The following is a 27,168-nucleotide window of genomic DNA, read 5'->3' as shown; positions in this document are numbered from 1 at the left end:
TTAACTATATTAATCTTCATATTCTCCACCATTCTTCTAAGCCTTACAAGAATGAAAACCCTCTTGTTTCACCAATCTTGTTCCATTTTATTCACTTTTATGATCTCAACATATGTTTTTGCCAATGATTACACCAAGTGCAATGATGCTTATAGTTGTGGAAGCATAATAAACCTCACGTATCCATTCTCGGGTGGAAACAGGCCAGACTACTGCGGCGAAGTAAGTGTAAGTTGCGAAAGCAATGTCCCGAAGTTCAGCGTAAATTCGGTGACATATAGGATTCTTGGTTGGGACTTGAAAACACAAAATCTCACAGTTGCTAGGGATGATTTATGGGACAACCTTTGTTTAACTAGTTACCATACAACAACCTTTGATGGCACCATATTTCGTTTTGATGGTGGACTACAAAACGTGACATTGTTATATGATTGCACTTCAAATAATCCTCCAGCGAGTAATAGTAAAACCTGTGGTGATAAAAGTGTGTATTATAGTTTAGGGAATTTTGCTTTTGAGTATTGCACAAGTGTTTATGTTCCTATTTTATTGTCCCAAGTTGGAAGTGTGAATTCAAATATGGATCTGATTCCAGAAGCATTACGAGTTGGTTTTGGGTTGGATTGGGAAAATTATGATGAGTGCAACACATGCATGAACAATAATGGTGGGGTGTGCATAGTTTATGATGGGAAATTCAGTTGTTGCAATGATGGAACTTCATGTCCAGGCTCAGGTACTATTGTTAATTTCATGCAGAGTCAAATGTTATAAGCAATATTTGAGACCGATTAGGGTATTCTGATACAGACCGATCTAAAATAGAAACTGAAATCACAATAAACGAATTTGTTTACATGATATTAGACTGATTTTTATAAAATCGATCAATTTAATTGAATTTTTTATTCCAATTTCACAAATCAAATTGTTCCAAACCAAATCGATCAGTTCAATTGACTTGTACTTTATTAGTTCACTTATTCATTAGTGCTTATCAGATACTGAATCACTTATATACATTACTCTTGTAAATTTCACACACTTGAATATATATGTCTCTCTAAAATCTTTCTAAGGCAAGATGGTGGAAGAATACTATTTTAGGATCACACAGTTTCTCAAAATGGTCACAATGCCCTAGAAGACTGGGTCAGCAATTACTTGTTACACAAGAAAGTCCATGTCATGTTTGACTTTTGGGATAAGTAGAAAATTATTGACCATTTCTAATATGACTCATACAAATTAAGGGGTTCAATAATTCAATGGTTTTGGTTTTTCCTCCTTATATTTGGTTCCATAAGTTATTTGGACTTTAAATATCTATGATAAAAAATTTAAAATATGTCACACCTCATTTGACTTTGGATGTATTCATCGATTGTTGAATAGCCTCTAATCATTAGAGAGTTCCATTGGTATAGGAATATTAAAAGAGTGAAGAGTCAGAAGTGAGACACTAAAATAATATTGAGGCATTAGTTTTATGAGTCTTTTTTATTTATAAACTATTTCATTTCTCCCCTTATATCTAATATGAGACTTCATATTTGAATAAACCTAACATCGAATAGAGTTTGGTTGAGTTGTTTGCGGTAGTTAGATTAGATATAAAATTTGGTCATTATTAGCTTCAACTCTTGACTCCATGCTCCAAAATTATATCATTTTTTTAATGTTTAGTAGAGTTAGGTAATACATATTTAGTGTAGTCTTCAATGATTAATAGGTTACCTAAATTTGCATTTGCATCAATAGTACTGTTATCTATTTCAGTATCCAATCTACTTTGTATTTCTAAACCAATCTTTATGTTTCTGAAGATGCATCTTATTCATCCAACCATGTTTTTTTCATTCTTAATCATATTCATAAGCATCACACTAAGTCAAATTCCAACACTGCTTTGTGATGTGCATGATGATCTACCATGCACTTCATTTGATTGTGAAATTGTCAAAAAGAATACTGTTTTATGTGATGAATGCAAAATCTCTGGTGGGAGCTGTAGTTATAGCCCAGAGACAGGGTTATTCATCACTTGCTATTGCAAGAATGGTTCTTTTCCATCTTCATGTCCATTAGGTGAGTCCTGTAGGTGTATTTTTGTTTGTTCCTATAAAAAGTTCGATTTAGTGTTTCAGTCGTGTGTTGGGTATATTCAAGTGTAAAGTCCCACATCGGATATGAGGGGATGAGCGAAAGACTTTATAACTAGAAAAAACTCGGAAATATTGTCTTAACATTTTTGTTCAAGACTCAATATCTTAGTTGTCGTTCTTTGCTTTTCCCATGCCCGATAACTATGTAGTCCTCAGTGGTCGGAGGCTGCTGATCGCGTGCGGATCAGCAGATAGAATATATGCATACAGCATACTCATATGTTTTAAGGAAATTCACTAGTTACCATTTTCTCTTGTAACATAATTTGCAGTTTTGTTAAGAATTCACTATTTCAGTTAAGGAAGAAAATGAAGCTTTTTTTGTTTAGATGTTCAAATCTGGATCTAGAAGTACCCTTTCTTATGGTTTTGTCCTTATCTAATTCCTTATTTCGACATTGTTCTCTTACTTTTTATATGAATGTTGCAGGTGGAAAAAAGAGCAAAGTAGGTGTTGCAATAGGTAACTTTCATTTTTGTTATTACATGGAAAGAATTTTCATAACAGAAATGCTAATATTTGCTCTATCTTCAACCAAAACTTTTTTACGATCGAGCGAGCTTCGCGTGAGATCCACTTAATTACACGAGTCCACACTCCATTTAGTGGTTTTCGCATGAACTTCACCAAAAATAATCGGTGTTGAAAAGAGTGTATCGCTAGCATTCCTGTTGGAAACATAAGTTTTACTAACTTCTAGCATTATCTTTAGGTGCTGCTGCAGGAGCCGTCGCCCTTGTTGCCATTCTTGGTATTGTTTGGTTTATGGTGAAACGAAAGAAAAAAGTCGCTGCTGCTAAGCAACCAAGAAGCGAAGACCTCTTCACGCCTCCTTCGAGCAATGGTGCTTTTACCTCGACAACTAATATGTCACAAAGCGTCCCTTCTTACACCTCTTCCAAGACTGACTCTGTGCCGCCGATGAAGAGCTTCTACTTTGGTGTCCAGGTGTTTACCATTGATGAATTAGAGGAAGCTACCGATAATTTTAACCCTTCTAGAGAGCTTGGCGATGGAGGTTTCGGTACTGTTTATAAAGGTAAGAAGAAGATAATTTCATTTGTATTTAGGCCAAGGAAAATAATGCTTGCACCTAATGGATTACAATGTTGATTATTGATTACTAACCATGTTATATGTGCAGTTAACTAGAAATTTATATATTGTTAAACATAGTGAACAAAAGCATATAAAAGAATTATTCTGTCCATTTCTCATGTAATTCATTGTTCAGTATATGCTTTTAATGATTTCCTAAAACTATATTCGGATTGTTGATCAGGTGAACTCAAAGATGGACGCGTAGTTGCCGTGAAACGCCATTATGAGAGCAATTTTAAAAGAGTTCGGCAGTTCATGAATGAAGTTGAGATTCTGGCCCGGTTAAGGCATAAGAACCTGGTAACACTTTTCGGATGCACTTCGAGACATAGCCGAGAACTTCTCCTAGTTTATGAATTCATATCAAATGGAACAGTGGATGACCATCTTCATGGAAATCGAGCGAATTCTAATTTCGTTTCTTGGCCTGTAAGACTAAACATTGCTATTGAAACAGCTGAGGCACTAGCCTACCTCCATGCATCAGATGTCATACACCGCGATGTTAAATCGAACAACATTCTCCTGGATGACAATTTTTGTGTGAAGGTTGCTGATTTCGGCCTGTCAAGGTTGTTCCCGGTTGACGCTACTCATGTGTCAACTGCTCCTCAAGGAACACCTGGCTATGTTGACCCGGAGTATTATCAGTGCTACCAACTCACTGATAAGAGTGATGTCTATAGCTTCGGAGTTGTCTTAATTGAGCTTATATCATCGCTACAAGCCGTGGATGTTAGCAGGCATCGCAACGATGTGAATTTAGCCAACATGGCTGTTAATAAAATTCAAAACCAAGAACTTCATGACTTGGTTGATCCAAATCTTGGATATGACAAAGACTACGGTATACGGAGGATGACAACAGGAGTTGCCGAATTAGCATTCCGGTGTTTGCAGCAGCAGAGGGACATGAGACCCTCTATGGATGAAGTGTTGGAGGTCTTGAGAGGAATCAAGAGTGATGAATTTGGTGCAACAAGGGAAGCTGATGTAGTGAATGTTAGGACAGAAGAAGTTATGCTTTTGAACAATGTACATTATCCACTTTCTTCAACAGATTCATTTGATGATAAACAGGTTAGTGATATTTCTACATCTAGTTCCTATTAATTTCTATAAGATTTCAATTTCTTTTGATCAAGGCCTTGATTAGATCCTAAAATTATTGTATTGGTGTCAATGAGCTAGATCCGAAAATATTGCGAAAACATAAAATGAATATTATGATGAATTCACATTATCGATCAAGGCATGAAAAGCCTTATTTATAGTACATGAATAGGTAACAAACTTACCTAACTAACTAATAAACACATATTGTAAAACAATTCAACATGTGTTAAATGTGTAAAATGTGTCATTTTCTAACTACTTAATCGATCAACTATAGTGTTAATCGATTAACACTTACCCAATTAATCAATTAACACTTACCCAGTTAATCGATTAACACTTACCCAGTTAATCGATTAACTACACAGTTAATCAATTAACTGTTATTGTTATTGTCTTCTTTCTGTTTAGTAGCTTTGTTTTCCAGTACCCCTTGTGCTCAATTTAATACAATTTTTCCTTATCGAAAAAAGTAGTAGATACATGACAAGTACTGAATTTCCCTTATCTTGGTACAGCAGGAGATGCTAAGAAGAACAGCTTAAGAACATGTGCAATTGAAGAGAGGGATGTTCTTAATAAGCATTCAGAATTACATTAGTAGGTAGGTTTTGGTGTTATATGATGCATATAGACATGTATGTTGTGGTGAATCTTTAGCTCATTTTATAGTACTAATACTAAACAACTCTTGGACTATTTTTGAGGAATGTATCAGATTATTTGAGACCATACTTTAACATTTAATTCAGCTTTTATAATGGACTTACCTTATGGCAGGTATAGGAATAATGTATATTTGGGATTTTGGAGCATGAAGTAGCATTTGAAAATACTAAGATTATGATTTAATTACAGATAATACTAAGATTATGCAGTTCTGTTAGTTTGTAAAGAATGTTTTCTCACTTGTTATCTATTAGTATATTATTGTAACTACTTTATCTAATTGTTTTTTTATATAATTAAGGTATTTTTTCGCCCTATGGGTAAGGAATAAATCATTTTCGTGATGCGTAGGTAATTGTTTCTTCTAACAAATATCGCTTTCAGAAATTAGATCATTAGTTTTGCGTCTATCTAGGGATCCAATCATACTTTACATTAGTAGTTGATCTATTTATCTATTTTATTATGTAAACATTATTAATGACTAATATTATTATGTAAACATTATTAAAGATTAAGTGTTCAAATCTCATTCACAATATAATAATATATTAACATTAGCAAAATAGTTGTAAGAGACATTTATGTCTCCTCATGTCCTATATCTATGTGATTTAGAAAAGATAAAGACTTGCGTGGAGACGAAATCATATAAAGATAATCAATAAGATCATGACAACATATTAATATTTTAATTTTAATTAATTTTAATTAAATTTAATCTTAAATAAGAGCATCAAAAATCATAAAATATATTTGTTTTCATATATGACATATTACATGTGTATGTAGTTTTATAATTAGTTATGGAATAAATTCCAATAATGTTAGGCGACAATAACTAGAGTGTAAAATATATACACACTTATGGTGTAAAAATTTACAGATATGAACTTCATCATCCACCATTTATTTAGATCACTTTTTTTTTGAAAAGTCAACAATAATTAAAAATTAATGATTTGGATAATACAATGATAATATATAAAACTTATATACTATTAGTGCGTACATTTTTTCACCTAATAACTAATAAGATTAGCCAAAATCCTCTCTAGACAAAAATATTCGTATGGTAGGTACAGCTAAAATACTTATAATGGATACTTGCAAAAATAATTTATGAGTGATAATGAATATTATGATATCCGCCCCGCCAATACTAATATATTTATAAATTTGTTTAATTATTTTATATATCTTACACTTTTTTATTATTTTATTATTATTTTATAATGAATTTTAGTGATCAAAATATAATGATATAATTAACATGTATATAAAATTTATTATTAATCTAATAATTGTTTTATATATATCAATTATTACAATAAATATATATAGAGACTTAGAAACTCATTGGTACCACGCCCTACTCACATAAATACCCACAAATAATGTAGATATAGATATGGGAAAGCACTACATGTGTTCGTGCCACTCGATTTCTAATCATCTCTAGTCTGAAGAGAAAATTATTGTGAAAAAAACAAAAACAAAACAAAATGTAACAACACTTATATTTTATTTATAATGAATGAGATAACATGCTTTTCTGACTCTCATAAGAGATCTCATCCACTTGTTGTTATGTACACAAACCAAACCTTATCATCTTAGAATGATGAATGCAAATGAAGCTTCATTCTATTCCTTCTATCTACACAAACATGTATCAATCTTTTTCATTACAATCCTACTCTTTTTTCACCAATCTTCACCTTCTAATAATGATCCAAAACTATGTCCTTCTTCTTCTTGTGGCAAAATTCACAATATATCTTATCCCTTTAGACTCAAAACTGATCCAAACACTTGTGGAGATACAAGATATGAATTAGAATGCCACAACAACATGACATTATTATTAACTCTATTTTCAGGCAAATATTATGTACAAGATATTGATTACAAGAAATATACAATTCATGTTAGTGATGTTGGTGTTATTGAGGATAATATTTGCTCATTCATTCCTAGCTATTTCTTATATGAAGGTAGTTTTGGTTACAATTTCATTGGTCCTGGAATCAACCCTTTTAAATTGGATGATACTATGAGAATATCATACTTCAATTGTTCCAATATGATCATTGATGATGATAAATATGTGAATGTGGATGCTACTCCTTGTGGCTCAAGAGGGCACATCTATGTTGTTCTTGATAATTCTTCAAATCGTAATTTTAGGTACGTTTTATCGAGTATGTATCTGATGTTTCACTTTTTATACTATTTTGTGTACTGCCATCAATTCTCATTGGTTGAAAATTATGACCAATAATATCTCCTGACATATGAGGAGTGACATAAACTAATGGGACAACATATATGTTTCCCCATTTTATCACCCCTAAGCTATAATAGCATGTTCTATTTTTTTGCTTTATTTTATGTAATAAATATAGAATACAAGATTAGCATTATTGTTAGTGCTTGTAATTTTGTGATTTTGGAGTAATGATAAAGTTGTTTACCCTAATGACTTTAAGGTCACAGATTCAAATTCTAGAAATGAGAATATCCCCATTAGGTGAAAACCTAATATTAGGGAAAATAACCCTCTTTGGTAGCTCGAGAGGGAAATTGTTTTTTTATTCTATATTTTAAAGGTAAAAATGTCATCTGCTTCTATTTAAAGGATAAAAATATCTTGTCATGTTTTTCCTTTTGCTTTTGATGTACTTTAGTGCCCAGTACTGAATAGGATCATCACTCATAAAACATTTTTTCAATTTCCGAAATTATTGTGATGGTTGCAATCATATTATATTTATTGTAATTATGAAATAGTCCTATCGATATATTTACTTTAAACAATAATACTCCGGCCACAACTATGATTATGAAATGCAATTTAAAACACTGCTCGATAAATTTGGTTATAAAGAATATGCTCATATGTTCTTACATGCACTCTTATTTTCTATTAGTGTGAAGGACATAAAGATTGGGTGCCAACTTAAGGTATCTACTTTTGCAAATTGGACAACAATCAAATATGACAAGAACAAGAACAATAATGTTTCCTATGTTGACATTCACAACATGTTGGTATATGGATTTAGGTTATCATGGCTATATGTTATTTGTGAAGATAAATGTGGAAAGGGTTTTGAATGCCATGTTCTAGATGAATCCATAGGAGAAGTTCAATGTAATCAAGATCAACTATGTCCTTATGTCTATGATGGCCCAAACAAATTCACCTACAATTGTGGTAACTTAGAATAATACTTACATAAATAATTTGTGTTTAGTATAAGAGTTCATGTTTGACAAACAAAATTGTTTTATATAATATAATCTATATTCTAATTATTATATGTTACTCTTTTCTTGTAGGTGGCTCGGGAATTTGGTACAAGATCGGAGATTTTATTGTAGGTAAGGATACTTGACGATAATATAGTTGATGTTATACATAGTAAATCCTAAGTTCGAATAAAATATGAAAATTATATTAGATAGTTGATAGTCAATATAAAACTTTATTGAATATATATGATATATATTTTGAGAATAAACCAAATTAAATTATATTCATCTATTTTTCTATAAATTGTGGATTTGTTTTAGCTCTCTTTTCAATTTGTTGACATGAGACAAATTTCTTACAGGTTATGCCGTTGGATTATATGCTGGTAAGATTCTATTTCATGGCAAATATTTTCCTTTTTATTGGTTTAGTGTATATTTGTTGAGAACTGAGTTTATACACATATGAGAATTTGGGTAATTGGATTTGAGTTAGAGTGAAGTGAAATAGCCTTTTTCTTGCCATCAGTAAGGTGTTGGTCCAATGATGTAAGATATCGTTAAATCCTCAAAAATACTGAAATGTCAAGAATTTAATTCTTGTGAGTGATATTTGTTAAGAGGAATAACCACGTATCCCGAAATATATTAATTTATTAGTTATAAGATGATGAATACCCTTAATGGTACCAAAAAGATTATTGTGCTTTTTTTCAAAATATAAAATTGAGATAAATTATCAACACAATTTTATGATATTTTTTAAATTTAGATTGATAGATTTTTTGTCACATTAAGTTATTGGGTTAGTAGAAGAAGTATGAATATTTCTTACCCAAAAAGAAATTAAAAAATTTGTAGCTTGTCAAATCAAATTATTAAACAATTATATAGGTGTCTAATATGAAACCAAGTTATAAATTTCCAAAATATTTATGATAAAGTTAAACAATAATTTATTAAACATATTCAGAATTTTTTTGTTGTTGATAAATAACCATGTAGGTTTACAACATGTGAAAAGAGGTGATGAATATGATGGAATTGGAGCCAATATAGGAGAAGCTATGGGAAGGTATATTCCACCATACATTATAGTTAGATATCTAATTGGTATTGTAGCTTTCATTGCACTATTGATCTACAAATGGAGAATAAGACATAAATCAATCTATGAAAATATTGAACATTTTTTGGAAGGAGATATCTTCATGCCTATAAGATACTCATACAAAGAAATAAAGCAAATGAGCCATGGTTTTAAAGAAAAATTGGGTCAAGGAGGGTTTGGTTTAGTGTATAAAGGAAAACTAAGAAGTGGGTCATTTGTAGCCATAAAAATGTTGAACAAATCAAAAGATGATGGGCAAGATTTCATTAGTGAAGTTGCAACCATAGGAAGAATACACCATGCAAATGTGGTAAGACTTATTGGATTTTGTGTTGAAGGTTCAACCAAAGCTCTTGTCTATGAATTCATGCCAAATGGGTCTCTTGATAAATATATTTTCTCAAAACAAGACAATGTTTTGTTAACATGTGAGAAAATGTATGAGATATCTCTTGGAGTGGCTCATGCTATTTCTTATCTACATAATGGTTGTGAGATGCAAATTTTACATTTTGATATCAAGCCTCATAACATACTTCTTGATGAGAACTTTGTCCCTAAGGTTTCGGATTTCGGGTTAGCGAAACTTTACCCTACTGACAAAAATGTTGTCACTGTGACCGGAGTAAGAGGGACACTTGGATACATGGCTCCGGAGTTGTATTACCACAACATTGGTGGAGTGTCGTATAAGGCTGATGTTTATAGCTTTGGGATGCTTTTGATGGAAATGGCAAGTAGAAGAAGAAATTTCATTTCCAGTGTAGAAAGTAATATAGAAAGTTCTGATCAACTTTACTTTCCTATGTGGATTTACGATGAACTTGATAAAGATAAAGATATAGAATTGGAGAATCTTACAAAGGAGGAAAATCGGGTAACAAAGAAGATGATTATAGTGGCACTTTGGTGTATACAATTAAAACCAAGTGATCGTCCTTCGACGAATAAAGTAGTAGAGATGCTTGAAGAAGAAAGTGAGAGTATTGAAATGCCACCAAAACCTTCTTTATATCCACAACAAAAGATCGAAGAAGATATAGAAAAGATCTCAGAGCAAACTCAATCAGATGATTCTACTTGTTCTACAAGTTATATTGAGTAATGTATTTGTTAAAGTGTTACTTTATAGTTATTTCCCTTTCTAAATACACTATGTTAATTTTGTTATGAAGTTTCATCTTAATATGGTAATTCCCACCAAGACAAAAGAAAGAATTGGTGTGAGATTTACAAGTTTACGAACTCCATCGGATAAAAATTTGTATTAACAATTAGCTATGTAAACATAAAATATTTAGTATCTCTGAAAATAACGGAGATCTACTGTCTCAAACCGAGTCTAAAATCTTTGTTCCTCTAAAATAAATGCCATGTTTTGTTAGAAGAAACTGAACTATTGATAAAAGGGAAGTGGAAAGAACAACTATGATTATACACATAACCTGTGTAAGAAACAATAATGTCACTGCTCATTTTTTTAACCTACTACTTTTGTATTCTCATAAATGATTGAAGTGTTTTCTCTCAATAACATGAAAAGATAATATTAACAATAGGGCGACCCAGTGGATGAGACTCGGTGAGGTCCGGGAGAGTAACCGTAATGGATGCTAATTTCAAAATGCTGAGTAGTTTAATATCACACTGCAATGCAGCAAAATGGTTATAGAACCTTCACATGCAAAAAAGAATACCACACATTGCTTCAACTATCTGGCTTGTTTGATTTGTTTCCTGCATTTGTTTTACTTTCTAATGATTCTATTCTGTCCAAAAGATTACTATAATGAGCCTTCTTTCTTTCAAATTTCTTCAGACACTTCTTATGATATTTAGCCAATTTTCTGAACTCTTCTTCGATTAACGTCAGCTCCGCTTTCTTTTCCTTGATCTGTTCCGCGATGTCTCCGGTTTCCGAAGAGGGGATTATTTGATTCTCACAAGGAAAATATATGCAAGGTTCCCTAGAAGAAGTTAAAAGCATTGAAGGAAATTAAGTACAGTATTCAATGTATTCTTAATGAGTCTAGATGCACATTATATTCAGCCAAAAGCTTAAGCTATAAGTTATAAGCACCTCCTAGAACATTAAATGTAAACAGTGTCATCAGATTAAGCTCTAGTTATATATTGCTTCCGGTAACCAGCAGCCACGAAACCCGAAAAGGATTAGTTCCAAAAGGTGAGAGGATACCATTGGTAGTATCACAAAATACTATCGGGGTGAATTTTTAAAGCAAAGAAATCAAGTGTGCTATCATGAATTTGGATGTAACTTTTACAAAAAGAACTATATGGGTTGATCAATTCGGAGGTTGAACTCCGAAAAAACTTTACTCAATATCATACCTCATGTCCCTATGCATGGACTGAAATGATTAAATGCATAACATGAGAGAATTTTCATGAGAGAAAGGATGGAGGAAGATACCCATAACCAAGAGAAAGGAGTCCATTTTCCCTTAAAATACCACCATCCAACGAAACAGCACAGTCCTCTATACAAGCGCAAGCAGCCAACATACTCTCCCTTGTTTCATAAACCTGGAGCTTTCCGAAAATGCGGAACAACACCGTCTCACGGAGCCCATGGCCGGAATCTGTCCTAATCTGTAAGTGATTGGTGTCTAGCTCAACCATGTTGACTGCATAACCTATAAATCCTGCAGGTGTTTTCCCATTTGTCAAGATCGGATCCGGCAACGCCAACTTCCTCTGAGGGTCATTCTCTTGGAAACACCCGGTGTAAGGCCTGTCAAATAGATTATATATGCATGACCTATAGTTTCTCTAAAGTTAAACACTCATTTTTATTAGAAAATATCATATAACGGAAATTACATTTGTTTTGCTTTGTATTACCTTATATCTTCAAGGCAAAAAACGAGGAAACGGTTACGTATAGCTTTTCCAAGAGTAGCTGCTTCAGCGTGCAAACCACTCTCCAAATCGACAGCTCCGTTTCGCTTGTAACTCTCAAGGGAACTAGCAGCATCAAAGGATCTACAAATAACAGCCAGCATTTTATCTTCACCAAGATACTCTGCCAATATTCTGTATGTAAGTTACCATAAACACAGTCAGAAGACAACAAAGTTAAGAAAATTTTCTCTATCGAAAACCGTATGATCAAATCCGAGAGGAGGGAAGGGGTATGGGGGAGAAAGATATTAGACAACCTGCTAAGATCAGGGCTCTGCACAGTACCACACAGTACAACCAGGCCAATTATATCATCTCGGAAACACTTCGGTTGCTTTTGGTATGCAGAGAGACTGCAGAGTGAGAGTACAGAAGCTGCTGTGTTTTCCATTCTTTCTATTTTCAACTTCAATTCCTCCTTGGTTAATATAAAGGTATTAGAGATCAAATTCTGAGGTTCAACATTCTCTGTGGAATACACAAACCATAACCAAAACAAAAAGATGGTTATTACAAAATTTGTTAAGTTAAAATATTATTTTGGGAATTTTTAGCCTAGTGAAAAAGTCAATACATTGAGTTCATTCACTAGATCATTCAAACATATACCACATATTTGTAAATCATTAAGTAAAAATAAACAAGACACAATTTTTGTTGGTTTCCCACAGGTATCCTCGCACTAGAAGCAATCCTGTCCGAGTCGGGAACATCTACATGTATGTGGAGCTAACTCTCCCAGCGGGCATTTTTTCCATCCACAAGACTCGAACCCGAGAGCACAATTTGTGTGTGTGAGAAAGAGAGAGTACCTAGTAACTTATCCATCTCTTGTTCGGTTTTATCCTTCAGCTTATTAAGATGATCAAGACCATCTTCCAAGTCTCCGATTGCCTCGGCAATTTTGCGCACGTCCTGCATAAAAGGAACCCCGAGAAATAAAACTCTAATTTTGATGAAAATGGAATTCTTTTAAGTGATGTTTCCAAATCATAATCCAAAAATTTCTAGAAACTAAAAGTATTCACTTGACTCTCTCATCCTTCAGAAAGATATTCGAGTCTGTTAATCAAATTCAATACCCTCATGAGTTTTGAAGCATATTCAAAAACAGATATTCGGTCAACCATCTTAACTTTCAAGCCTGTCAAGCACAGCTTAAGTAATTTCCTGTACCTTCTCATCATTATTTACAAGGGATATTAGTAAATTCTTTTCATGATTAAATATCGGTGAGTCCTGCTCCTGCATTATAACATTAAGAGGAGATGGTTTTTGACAACATTCAACCACCATGTTTTGTGTTTCCGCAACAGGAACCTGCACGAGAATCCAACCAATTAAGATGTACAGATAGGCCAAAATTTACTAAAACCAAACATTACAACTTTTCGCAATCAGATATAGCTTAAGTAATCACCTGTACATTCTCATCGTTATTTATCATGAAATTCATTTCTTCATTAAATGGCGACTCCGGCTCGTGCATTATAATATTATCAGGTTGAAGACTCCTGCTTGAAAACTCCTGATTGAAAATTGTTTTACCCTCAAATAGAACAGATATGGATGCTGCACCATTGAGTACACAAATAAGACTAAGAAAACTAACAAGATAATAAAACACCAATTACACGGTATAATTTAAACTTATGTCACTTGAACTTGGTTATTATAAGTTTAAAACCGCAAATTTGAAACATGCATTATGTACATGACATTGCATCGTCATCGAAGCCCTCACAAAAGGTAGGAAGTTGCAACAAAGTAGTACATTGAAAGTTAAAAAACTAATGTGGGAGAAAGATATGTGCATTAGCTGATAATAAATTTACATACTATCCAGTAGAAATCTTTTACATCAGAATTAAACGCTTCGTACCTTTTCGTCCATAACCCGCTGTTACTTTCAGCAGACCACTAAGATCAATTCTTCCATTATCATCCACCTGAATATTTGTTAATGATTCAAGTTATATATGACAGCTATGGTCCCAAAAACCATGTAAATTATATTATACAAAATAGGAATCAAGAAGAAAAAATCATCAATACTACTTTTGAAATATGAATTTAGTATATCAAATACCCATCAAACAAAATATGGATTTACGTATATGTCCTATTCGTTAGAGCATAATAACAGACAAAACATCATGCAATATATTTTTATCTTGTTTACACAAGAAAAGAAAAGTTAGATTTCGCAATGATTTATTCACCGATTGTACACCAAAACTACCTTGTGTATCATGCCAACATGATCTGGAATGTTGAATCCATCCACAGACAAAGTAACCTCCGGTCCTTTCAACACATGGTTTCCATATGCATCAAGCATCTGAAAGATAAACACCAAACAATTAGCTCTGTCGAAAATTATGTTAGAGTGTGATGATTCCTTCTAAGACATTGAAACTTAATTAGATACTTACATTAACAGATAATACAACTAGCTCTTGCTTCTAATTACTATTTTAAAAAATAATGAAGTAACAAACAATTTCATTGAATTGAAAAGTGAGCATTGCATGAATATACGTTGTACGATGATGCAAAGCATGTGAAATGAAATACTTAAGGTAACCTAAATGAGCAAAGTTGTACAGAAAATGGTACTTTGATCAAAACAGATTATCCTCTAATTGATCAACTTTTTATCACTAGAGATTCTATTGACCTTATCACATCAACAAAACACCTGAATTTCTATCATTTTCTCTAGGTGGTACTTTAACATTCTCTAGAATAATCATCCTAGATCGTATATTTTCTTGTACGTTCCCTCATCTAGCGTGGCAAATAACCCGAGTCAAAAGCTTATTTCTTTTCTAGGATAGCTGTCTTCTTAGTATCTTAGCTACTTGATGCTTTTAGCTCTTTTATGCTTTATCTTTCTAGCATCCATGCAATATTTCATTGAACTAAACATAGGCAGATTAGATTACACGACAAATTTTATCAGGCACCATTGTACATTCTACGATACCTCCAAGGCTAGCTTCTCAAAAACGAAGCCTGGACGAAGTTGATTTTCGGTTATAGGAGGCTGCAGTTCAACATTCTTAAGATAACCTGGATAAACTGAAAAACAAATATAGAACATACAATGGAATAAGAACAAACTATACATACAGAAAATCAAATCATATCCCCTTCAAAGATAAATGTGTATATCAATCACAGACACCTTGGCATGCAACAGAAACGGATAAAAGCTCATTGCTTGAACCAATCACCAACGTGGCTCCATAACCTGGCCTTATCTTGTCCAGTTCCTTACTTTTGACCAATACATCCTGTGTCAAATCTCGTGTATTAAGAAGTACACTCAAAAGGTGTTACCTTAATGAGTAAAAAAGTACATGATAGTTCTTGATAATACCTTAATACTTAAAACCATTTTGTTGACTGAAAGGCTAAACTTCACTCTGTTTGTTTCAAATAGTATGCCCTTTTCTGCTAGAAGTTTGACTTTCAGTGCTGAAATATCTGGAAACGGTGCTCGATTGTCATATATATCATAGCATGCAATGGTTAATGTTGGAATATTTGAACCAACCCTGTCCAGCACAAGAACATACAAAAGTAAAACATATGACAAATTCTTCGTGAATCAATGTTTGAGCAATAATACTACCTCAAAACAAGTTGCCGATTTTGGTCATCACTCAAAGGTTTCCACTTCCCAACTTGAGGAGAAGGCTTCACAGTCACTCTTTTCCAAGCACTTTTACAGCTTGAGTCAATCTAACAGCCAAAAATCCCAACACAACATAACACATTATAAAAAGGTGAAACAGCCTGTGTCGGCTTTAAAAAAAGAGAGATTGTGACTTCTTACAAGAGAGAATGAAAATGTGTAAGTGCCAGCCTTCTTAAATAAATCACGAGCTTTGCGTCGTAGAGGAAAGAAATATAAACCACTAAACCCTTTTCTGGATTCTGGTGATGCACGATCGATATGCATAACATGATTATCATTCATGTGTTCGCTCTTAAATTTTATTTCCATTATCATCTCAATGTTGCTCTTGTAAATATCCTTTTGGTCTAACTTTTCCGTAGCACTGGGAATAAAATTTATCGGCCGAATAACTGACACTACTTGATGTGGAGGCACATGGCCAGCAAAAACTGGATCATCAACAGGCAATGCCTGCAATCAAAACATGAAATAGTAAGGATAAAATAAAACAATTGAGAAAAAAAAACACACAAGAACTCATAAAACCACTGCAGAAAAAAGAACACTAAGCTATTCATTTCCAAATAAGCAAATATGGAGGTTTCAAACAGGTCCTACAAAATTAACTATTCAATTTAGGTTCACAAATTTTTCAACAAGGTCCTGTAATACCATTTTTATGCAGGAGTCGATTTCTATTGAAGCACGGACACGAAAATTTAATGTAACTTTTAATAAAATAAATACGTAATTGAAATAAGTAATTTTATGTGATCATTCTTAAAACTCTTATTCTAAAGATAATCAAACCAAAAAAAGGTACCAAACTTAGAAACTAAAAAGGTTATATAACTTATATTACAAGAGCATGGGACAGAAACTAAAAGAAAATACTAACCCCATCAACCTCCAAAACTTGACAATGGTGTGAACTCAACAAATTGATTGTAGCCGGAGATCTAAGTTGTTTCCTTTTCAGATGAGTATCCCATTCAGTACTTTCAACAGGCACAAGCTGGATAAAAATTTGCTTGAATTTTAGAAAATCTTTCAACTATTTGGAACATAGAAATTTAAAGCATAATTGAGAGAACCTTCCCATTGTCGATCACACTTAAAGGCAACGACACTGATCCACGAATTTCCAAACTTGCATTCTCATCATCCAATGAAAGGACACAACCATTCTCATCAGGGATATCCACAGGCCTTTAACATCAATGAAACAGTTGTTATCAGCAATAACACCTTTCAGGACTCATAATTTAAGAACACCAAGTATATTAAGAGTAAGGGATGAGCCTCGGCGCAACACTGAGGTCGCTTACCACCTGGAGGTCATAGATTCAAATCCTGAACACAACTTCTAATGAAAATAAGGCTATATATATACATATATATCCTCCCGAGACTCCAATAGGTGTGAGTTTCGTACACTGGGCTGCCCCAAGTATATCAAGAGTGTTTGTAACTAACCTACATATAATTCGGGCATCTCCTGAAAAAGATGGAAAAAGTGGTCAGCTTCCTTCTTCATATAGTAAACAATCCACAAAAGATAAATTTCAAAAATAAAAGTCACAATCTTATATATAACTATAAGTCTACCACATATCATCAAATGTTCATCTTTGTCTTTTCGGCACAGGTAGGGGATCCAAAAGAAATGGTTAGTGCTTCAATCATGTTTTCTAGTACAACACAAGATTCTTTAACATATGTGCTATATTAAAAAACTTACCACCAGCATCTCCTTCAAATCCTTCAAGCAAAAAGTACTCTAAAGTAGCATACACATTGTTCTTGTGAAACCCGGCACATGCTCCTTTTAACACTTTGATTTTCTGGCCGGACTTCCATGATTCTTCTTTTCTCTTTAATTGCTGATGAACTCTAATGACTGCATATTGATAAGTAAAAAAGATCACATTAAATGGGATTTGAATGTATTATAAGATAATATTTTTCCAATCTAGTTAGTCTGTGATACCGACCCTCTGAAGAGATGCCAAGTGCCTTTTTGTTTGCAGGGCTAACCATCATAACTGGCTGATCCTCGCCAGAACCAACTTCTTCGTCATAACGATCATGCATTCCTAAAATCCAGTCTTCGTAGTCACGTTCTAGCTGTAGAAGACTTAACACTTTTCCATCCTTTCTTATTTCAACTTCAATATCTATTTTTTTAAAACAACTGATGAGTCGGATATCTATAACCAAGATGACAGAAAAGGAAAGTGTGATGGTTAGGATTAATATAACAAGACAATACCCTTCACTTGGTTTGGTGTTTTATCCCCGAAGTTCTTCAAAGCTAAGGTAAAGAGATTGTGGTGAGCTAGATCAGTCTGCAAAGCCATGAAATTGATGATAAGATATTTAAACATCATTTGTTATACTGATATATCCAACCTACTGGCTACATGGAAGATATTCTTCAATAGCCAATTACCGAGTATACGCGATTACAAAAAACATGTGACCTGACAGGCTGACACTAATATGAGTATAATATATTGATTCTGAATCGTATATTATGCAGGCTGCATAGTGTATACAACAACTTATCAAACCTCATTCCTTTCTAAATATGAATTTACGAACATGTGAAGTACCTGACAGGCTGACACTACTCTACTATACTATTTCGTAGATTTATAGACAAATTCATCTCAGTTGGCATTAATTTCGACAATCAAAACTCAAAATATCAAGCAGCTGACAAATAGAATAGACGTAAAGACAAGTTCAAATATGTCAAAATTCAAAAAAAAAATCCAATAAGGTCTTCATTTGCTAGTACAAAAAATCAACGATTAAGAAACATGACAGCACATTATTCACTAGAAACACTAATATGATCAAGTATAGCAAGTTACACCTTGGATTGTGTCGGCTTAAAACCAGCATCAGTCTCTGCGAATTAGAAAGTCGGACTCAAAAAACTGAGTAAGGAAACAAATAATGCTGATATAATAAAGCATCATGACTGTAGGGTACCAATGAAACATTTCACCCTCAAGCAACATCTCTTCAGTAATTGACCTCTGATTCCCTTTTTGTTCCTAACTTCCATGAAAGGAAGAAAACTCTGGTTTACAAAAAGAAAGTCAATGGCAAACACAAAAAGAAAAATGTTGAAATGATAGTAAAAACCATTGAGCAAAATAACAAAATATATATTTTTTGCCAAGAAAAAAATAACACACTGTAGTTAAGATGAAGAAATTATGTAGCTTTGATAAAGAAAGAAAGTTACTGGAACTCAATTATAGGAGAAAACATAGCTACAAGGTTCAAATACAAGGTTGTTGTACTACTATACCCAGCGTGCTTGAGGGAGTAAACGGCCAAGTCGCCTGACGGAGACACGACTAAAGCTTTGGAAGTTTTCTCTTGTTACATTACCATCCGCAATTAACTTCTCCAAAACCCGCTCTAAATTTTCTTTTCCCTGTGATATAAGTTTTTCATTTAATAGGTCCTAAACTTGATATTCATGAAATGAGCAATGTATGCAATGTTTGTGACCTCTTTAAATGGAAAATACACGAATCTTAGCCGTCCATTTGCTTCTTGGAAGTCTTTGGAACCTGAAATATATTCAAGCACAGCAAATTTGTTTATACAGTTTCTTGCACAGTTGCACTAAAAAATAGTTCAGGGAGAAAGAAAGTTTTACTAGAACTTTTGATGCCATCATATTTGGGAGGATTGGATAGATGAAGCTGTACAATAAACTCAGGACCATTGCAAGAAAGCAAATTGGTAATTGCAACCTCGCCACCTTCAATCTCGGTCAAACAATCGCCATTAACCTGCGCAAAAACAGAATTCAAGGCATATAAAAACAGTACTCATCATTCCAATTACTATCTTGACAATCTATCTTCTGACTTGGGGATTCGGATGGAGATAATACTAAGTAGTCTAACACACACAAAAATATATTATATCTTATAGTTTTAGTTAATATAATTTAGTAATGTTAAACTTGATAACTTTTACAACAACAAAAGTCTAGAACAATGGTTTTTGTTGTTATTCGTGTATGATAATATGAAACCAGACTATGCTACAACAGAAGTAAAGAACTGCTGAAAATGTTAGAATAAGAACCTGGAATTCTATGGGAGTATTTGTCCTCCCTTTGTTAAACATATCATCACTCTGCATGAAGAAAACAAGTTAAAACAAATCTTATTCTATTTGAGAAAGAACGATGTTCTTCCAACAAAATTATCAAATACACGAGAAAAATCATCATCCGGTTCTGAAACTAGTTTTACTAATACATCTCAAAGCATATAGGTATAGCTGAGTGTTCCTGTTGGGATGTAAAAGTACAATAACAGCAAAGATTTTGTGTTGTAAAGATGAGGATGTTGCACAAGACGAGTGGAAATACAAGATAAGTTAGGATCAGAAAAGATACGATTTAGGCTATCATGGACGAAAAGATAACAGAATGTCAGCACATGTATATTTGACCATGTAAGGAGAAGAACATAGGAAGCTTGGCCACAGAATTTAACAATAGGTAATTTCGCTGCATAAGGAGAAGACCATTAGAACCACTACGAACAAGAGTCGTGAGACCAAGAAAAACCACAGGGATACCATTACAAAAGACTTACAACTAAATGCACCTTTTGAGGACTTGAATTATGATAGAACTCTACGGGGTCGTTTTAACAAATGCGGCATAGATAATATATTGCTAAAGACACGGTTTAGTTTAGTTTGGATTGGTGAAGAAACAAACCTGAATATAGGGAAAATAGATGTCCTTCAGGTGACACTGGAGTCTAGATATATTCACATCTTTTACTTTTGGCCCACGAATCACAACCTGCAACAGTATCAAGGACAAATATTAATATCGTGCATTCATACTCGGAATTAAATATCAGAAAACAAATCAAAAAGCTGTCAGGGCCATATAAAATATCAAAGCATACGAAAAGGCACATGTAGCTTATATAATAACAAGAGTAAGTTGTCCGTGAGAACGGATGTGACGGGAAGAGTAAACAAAAGGCGACAAATCTATCTACCTTTGTAAAGCTTCCATGATTAGAATCCCGGATTTCAGCTTCAGTTGGATCCCTGATGCTACCATTAGACTGAATAACACAAATGAATAACCATAAGCGACATGTTACAATCTGTTATGAGACCAAACAAATAATAGTAAGCAAAATAAGAACCACGAGCATGAGATTGTTAGGGAAATATGAATACCTTCCATGTGCGGTTAGAATTAGAGGCACTTAGCAAAGCTTCTCTATCAAGGACTAGCATGTAGACTTTCTTGACATTTTTCGTCTTCGACGAAACTATAACGCGCCTGGTAATTTTCGAGTAAATATGAATAAGTAAGAGGGATAGGTAAAGATTTAGGAGCTCAAAACTTAATCAGAACTAAAGAGATTTTCTTCAAATAAATCATACTGCCCCAAATGCATAGCTGCAATAGGTCCACCAAATCCAAACATTCCGAAATTAGGCTGCACAATCGAAACAAATGCATTAGAAGACAAATATCTGTAATTCTCCCCTTTCATTAATTTTTTTATCCTTCTGTATGCATAAGCAACAGTTACACATATTCACCGAAACTTAAAAGTAAATGAAGTACTACATAGTTTCCAAATGAATGCAAAGTGAAGGAAATCCAACAATTATAGCATACAAGAACTTGTACTGTTTAAATATATTATGTACATACATATTCAACAAAAATTACAGGCAAAATTGTACTGAAAAGTGAAAACTAATTAAACCTTTAAGTATGGAGGTTTTCCACCGATAGCCTCCGATTTAGATAATCGGTGAAGTGAAGCACCTATCTTTCCCCTGCACAAAAGATGATGTGTCTATAATCAAGAGAAGACAGATGAATATGAAGCAGATAGAAGTCCTCAAATGTGAATTTTCTTTTACATGTTTTCAAGTTTATCTTTTCGGATCGAAATACAACTAAGATCAAAAGTTAGCAATGTTCGAAACGGGTATATTTTATCAAACTACTATTATGTGTGATCAAAACTGAAATTCTAGAATTTCTTCAACATAAAACTTTCTGCATTATCAATAACCAAGAAAGTAACACATTTATAACATGTCAAGAGGGTGAATCAAAATCAAATACCATTTAACCAGTGATTTCTCATCACTATCATCCATTCCCGGACCATTGTCGAAAATTACAATCCTTTCCTTATCTAAATATACCCTGCAAATCATAGAATACATATCAATAATGATTATTGAACATGTATAAGAAACACCAACCAAGTAAACAAAAGGGAGATTGAAACTAAATATATATTATATAAGTTTACTATACATTAAAACTACTAATGAGTGAAATATCTATGCATTGCCACTGTAAAGATTTATACACACTCACTCAATTCATCATTCATTTGTATTACTTTTTTTTTACGAGTCAATGGTCATTAAACATGCATGAATGTGTTACATGATGCAGTGATAGTGTATAAAACTCATACGCAATCAAAGTATACATTACCTGATAAGCTTCCTATCATTTTCCCCGTTAGACCACACAGCTTGCAAGGAATTATCCTGAAAAATGAATAGAAAAGTTAGTGAAAATCATTTAAAATGGGATATTGTAATCTCAGCTGAGTTAATAAGCTCACAATCAAATCTGCAAGAGCTGTTTCAAAAGTATATTCTTCAGGAAGCTCTAGTAGCAGGTCAGTATCTGGTGTCAAATCCCACATATTCTGCATTTCATACATAACCATTATAGTACCACATAAACAAATGAAAAAAAATCGTACATAACCAACGATTGGGGAGTTCCATTGTTATTGGGGTATGGAAAGAGTAGAGAGTCACAACTGGCTCAAGAGTGTGGGTATCCACACACTTTCTGGTCCGATCCCCCATAAGAGTCACAACCGAGACCCCACGTCCCGCTCAAGAGTGTGGGTATCCACACACTTTGCAGTCCACTCCCCCATAAGTCCATCATGACCCAGCTGAACCATCGGCTTTGATTCCACTTGTTGGACCAACCACTGGGGAGTTTCATTGTTATTGGGTATGGAAAGAGTGGAGAGTCACAAGTGAGACACCACGTCTTGAATCAAAACTTTAAGACATTAGTTCAATGAGTTTTTTCTACTTATAAACTATTACGCTCTTCCTCGCATATCCAATGTAGGAATTCACACTTGAATAAACCCAACAAAACCACAACAAAGCTTAGTTAACTTAAGAGCTCCTATTTGATAAGTGATGTAGCTTATGGACTTACTATGGGCTTATGTCATTTTTATGATGATGTTCGGCACAATTAGCTTATAAACTAGTGATAAGCTTATAAGCTAAGAACTTGAACTTGAGAGCTAATAAGCTAGATGATTGAATCAAAATTGTTTAGCAAGCTTAGTTGCTTGATAAGTCTACATAAGATAATTCTCTAGCTTATAAGCCCATAAGCTACCTCAAGGCTCAAGTAACTTATTGAAATAAGTCAATTTATGAAAGATAATAGTAGCTTATTTTTTATCAAGCCCTTAAGTTACTAACTTACTATTATGTTTCAAAACTAATCTACCCTGAAATGTTGTTTGCTGATTTCATCACTTCTAAGCTAATGCAGCATATCATTCATCATTCATGTTTAATACTCGTCAACAAAAGTAAAACAAATAAATTGTAGATAATGTACCGAATGTGTATAAATATTTACACCAACAGTACATAGATATTCCACTCGTAAAACAGCGGTAACAGAATTATTACCTTAAAAGATTTGACAACATCACTGCTCCCATCCTGATTCAGAAAACCATACAAACACAAAAAATATTCAGTAAGTAAGCAAAGGAAAGCAATAAAAACAAATGCAAAATTGAACCAACTATACAAACAGAACTCACATAGAGCCTTAAAATATGGCACTTATGAGGTTTATACTTATTCAACTTAACAACATCTCTTATCTTGACATCATCAGAATCCTGAAGATAAAGACTATTACTCTTCCAATTGATACTCCCTTTGTTTGTTGAACCCAAATGCTTTTGTTCTTTCAAGTATTTCCCTTTCACCAAAGTGATGAATTCAGCAAAAAACATTTCTGGGTCAGGGTCCCATGTTGTTAACTCCACACTAGTTCCATTGGGTAGTAGAATCTTGAATCTTCTCCCTTTCTCAACATCATCATCAACATCATGAGATAATGACACTATTTTCCTTTTTTTAATGTTAACTTGTGTCTTGTCCATGTTTCAAAGTTGGAAACTTTTCTACTATGTGAAGAGTAAGAACTAATAACACAACTATGATCAAAAGCTGGAAGCTATTTTGAGCTTCAGAATCAGCTTAAAAAGAAAGGGTAGCAAAAACTTGTGCAACAAGCTTTCAGAAATGAGCTTTTTGTATGACAGAAAGAACAAGGTTACCTTAAAAAAGAAATAAGCATTGAAAAATAAAAGAGTTTAAAATCGTAAAGTTTTTTTACACTGATAGTGTAAAGTTTTTTTACACTGTCCACCTATCATCCACCATTAATTTGTAATAATATTTTTGTTTAAAAGTCAATATTAACAGAAATATATGAATGGTGGAGGATTTGCTGACTGTATAAAAATCAATTACACCGTTCGTCAGTGTATATATATTAAATCCAAAAAAAAATGAGTAAAAATAATATTAATTTTAACTATGATCGGTAATAAAATATGTTTGTATTTATTTAACTTATGAGGCAAGTATGCGGTTGAAGTTGAAAAAGACAGGTATAAATAAAGGTTAAATCTTTTTTTATTTTTGAAAATCTTTTTAGGATTAAGATGTTGTTTCTTCTAACAAAAGTCGCTTTAAAAAATCAAATTTTTAATTCTTTGATTTAATGGGTATTTAATAAATTTTACACTACTATACTAATTACTTTCGATTAAAGTTTGAACCTTTATAAGTTAGTAAACAAGTAGAAGAAGTAAGAGTTTTTTTTTTACTTTACTGTATTATTTGTTTTTTATATTTAATTATTGTTTACTTGACTTTTAAATATAAATAAATGATAGCAACTATTTTACATTAATTGTGTATAACTAATTAACTATAACATGCTTTTTCAATAACAGGGCCTTAAAACCCCATAGATAAATTAAGGAATATTTAGATGACAGAATATATAGAAATATGGAAATTAGATTAGTATATATATAGTAAAAAGAAGATGAAAGGCCCGTGAAGAGAAGAGAAATATATTCAGAGTAAAATAATGTTAACCTATTACCTATACAAGAAAAAAATATTATTCGTCAACTTCTTTTTATTTTTTTCTCTCCAAAGCATATCCATATTTTTATCATAAACTCTCACATATTTGAACCGACTTCAATCATGTGAATTCACATGTAATATGTATGTTCTTAATTATGTGAATGCATAAGTTAACATGTCTGTTTTTAACATAACTAATGTATGACTAACATATATGGTTTTAATCGTGCGACAACAAAATATTATCGTGTGCATATACACACGTAACTTATTAGTACTAGTAAAGAAAGAAGAGGAAGGGTCAATAATACAAGGAGTGAATGAGTGTGAATGAACCAATCTTCTATCTCATAATATTGTGTTATTCTATGTGATAAATGTGATTAGCAAAAAATAATTAATAATTAAATTTTTAACTTAAATATATATTTTTCAACTGATTAATCATAACTCGTGATACATAGAGTTGACATGGAAAAGAAGATGGGCTCCTATGTGAGTGGGGAAGGCAAAACGGCACGGAAAGCATAAAGTATTTTTTTTCTCATAGCTATTCTCACACTGTAGACAATTATATTCGAGCTTAAAACATCCATAGATATATGAGACTAACTCTCGCAATGAATATTTTTCTATCTAGAAAAGTATTTGTTAGAGTGGTGGTGTGGTTTAAATAATTGTTGTGGTGATGGTATTTGTAACCATTAATGGTTTGACATCTAAGTATAGATTATCAAAGAAATTGTTTTAACCATTGATGAGTTGTGAGTATGATAGATGTGATTGTTTGCAATGAATTCTCTCTGTGACTGTTGGAGTTATTAATAAAACAAATGATGATAATACAAGTGAAACAAAGGACATGGATCCAAGGAGAGGTAATAAAACAACTACACGTGTTTTTTTCTTAATATTATTACACTTTCACTCCGTAATAAATTAATTTTATTTGAAATGTATGAAAATCGAATCTTTTATATTTTACTCTATGTGGGAATCTAACAAAGTCTTTACTTCTATATTTTTTACTCTTTCTAATTATTTATGATTTATTAATTATTATTGACTTTCAAATAAAAGTAATATACATAAATGGTATATGATGTACTGACAGTATAAAAAACTTTACATTGTAAATGTGCATATTTTAAACTCTTATTCTTTTTAAACGTGACACATGAAAAAGACAAAATATCCTATGAGACAAATAAATAAGAAGTGATACTCTCATTTTTAATTATCATTGTAAGATAACACATAATATCATGTTGTCAAAATGAGTGATCTTGGTTGGGTGGGTTCACCAAAACCCAATGGTTCATAGGATTTGGTATCATATTTGATACTTTTTATTGAATCTTAGTTTTTAACCTAAATTAATTGGGTTATATTAAAATCGGGTTCAAGTCGAGCTTACTTGAACGAGTTTAGGCAACCCATTTTTTCAATCGACAAGATAGTACCAAGACAACCTCTCACACCTCACTGGTACATCCCCTACATAGGATTGTCACGCCCCCTAGACCACACAAATCTCCCTATACTACACCTTTCAGCAGCACACAAAGTGGACCTATGGCACAACAACATAGATTATAACAAGCACGAGTCAAGTACTCAGAGGATACGGATCTGCTAAAGCCGTCTAATACACGAAAAACAACTTTTGCCTATTTGGAACAAAACCTACAAGTTGTTCCATAATATTTTCACTATTGAATATGATTAAAAAACTCGTAAAGTTCCTTCTAACATAAAATATTGTTTAGTGTTGAGTCAAAAAAAGTTACATGTGTAAATAATACTCGAGTTAAAAAGATATTAGATCTATAGATTTAGTTGATTTGAACATAACAAA

At 32.9% G+C, this 27,168-nt stretch overlaps 3 protein-coding genes across 8 annotated transcripts; 2 read left to right on the top strand and 1 right to left on the bottom strand.

Moving 5' to 3' along the window:
* On the top strand, positions 16-5,155 carry LOC109353264 (LEAF RUST 10 DISEASE-RESISTANCE LOCUS RECEPTOR-LIKE PROTEIN KINASE-like 1.4). Of its 5 annotated transcripts, none has more exons than XM_019595468.1 (6): positions 16-739; positions 2,599-2,631; positions 2,882-3,208; positions 3,452-4,350; positions 4,908-4,975; positions 5,034-5,054. In XM_019595468.1, the coding sequence occupies exons 1-5, from the start codon at positions 52-54 to the stop codon at positions 4,929-4,931; spliced, it is 1,971 nt and encodes a 656-aa protein (XP_019451013.1). In that variant the 5' UTR covers positions 16-51; the 3' UTR covers positions 4,932-4,975; positions 5,034-5,054. The 5 variants fall into 5 exon arrangements, with proteins under 5 accessions (XP_019451013.1, XP_019451012.1, XP_019451011.1 ...); XM_019595466.1 differs by having other exon boundaries at positions 17-739; positions 4,905-4,975; XM_019595467.1 differs by having other exon boundaries at positions 4,908-5,155.
* Positions 6,602-10,650, top strand: LOC109354274 (LEAF RUST 10 DISEASE-RESISTANCE LOCUS RECEPTOR-LIKE PROTEIN KINASE-like 2.1). Its single transcript, XM_019596650.1, has 5 exons — positions 6,602-7,245; positions 7,989-8,275; positions 8,401-8,442; positions 8,676-8,699; positions 9,319-10,650. The coding sequence occupies exons 1-5, from the start codon at positions 6,677-6,679 to the stop codon at positions 10,527-10,529; spliced, it is 2,133 nt and encodes a 710-aa protein (XP_019452195.1). The 5' UTR covers positions 6,602-6,676; the 3' UTR covers positions 10,530-10,650.
* On the bottom strand, positions 7,523-24,472 carry LOC109354273. 2 transcript variants are annotated; one of them, XM_019596647.1, is made up of 37 exons: positions 23,960-24,472; positions 23,823-23,855; positions 22,709-22,795; positions 22,576-22,631; positions 22,192-22,275; positions 21,824-21,896; positions 21,492-21,547; positions 21,282-21,387; positions 21,095-21,163; positions 20,803-20,889; positions 20,157-20,207; positions 19,720-19,855; positions 19,569-19,630; positions 19,363-19,491; positions 19,038-19,128; positions 18,919-18,953; positions 18,310-18,385; positions 18,032-18,214; positions 17,779-17,937; positions 17,514-17,535; positions 17,132-17,246; positions 16,936-17,052; positions 16,194-16,508; positions 15,990-16,099; positions 15,735-15,912; positions 15,540-15,648; positions 15,339-15,433; positions 14,592-14,690; positions 14,232-14,298; positions 13,770-13,921; positions 13,526-13,669; positions 13,162-13,264; positions 12,607-12,817; positions 12,290-12,481; positions 11,859-12,179; positions 11,127-11,391; positions 7,523-7,533 (listed from the first exon to the last, which is right to left on the bottom strand). In XM_019596647.1, exons 1-36 carry the CDS (start codon positions 24,305-24,307, stop codon positions 11,133-11,135), a joined length of 4,530 nt encoding a protein of 1,509 aa, XP_019452192.1. In that variant the 5' UTR covers positions 24,308-24,472; the 3' UTR covers positions 7,523-7,533; positions 11,127-11,132. The 2 variants fall into 2 exon arrangements, with proteins under 2 accessions (XP_019452192.1, XP_019452193.1); XM_019596648.1 differs by lacking the exon at positions 7,523-7,533 and having other exon boundaries at positions 11,123-11,391.

Source organism: Lupinus angustifolius, chromosome LG08 (assembly GCF_001865875.1).
Source record: "Lupinus angustifolius cultivar Tanjil chromosome LG08, LupAngTanjil_v1.0, whole genome shotgun sequence".
NCBI lineage: Eukaryota > Viridiplantae > Streptophyta > Magnoliopsida > Fabales > Fabaceae > Lupinus > Lupinus angustifolius.
This window is presented reverse-complemented; position numbering and strand designations above follow the sequence as displayed.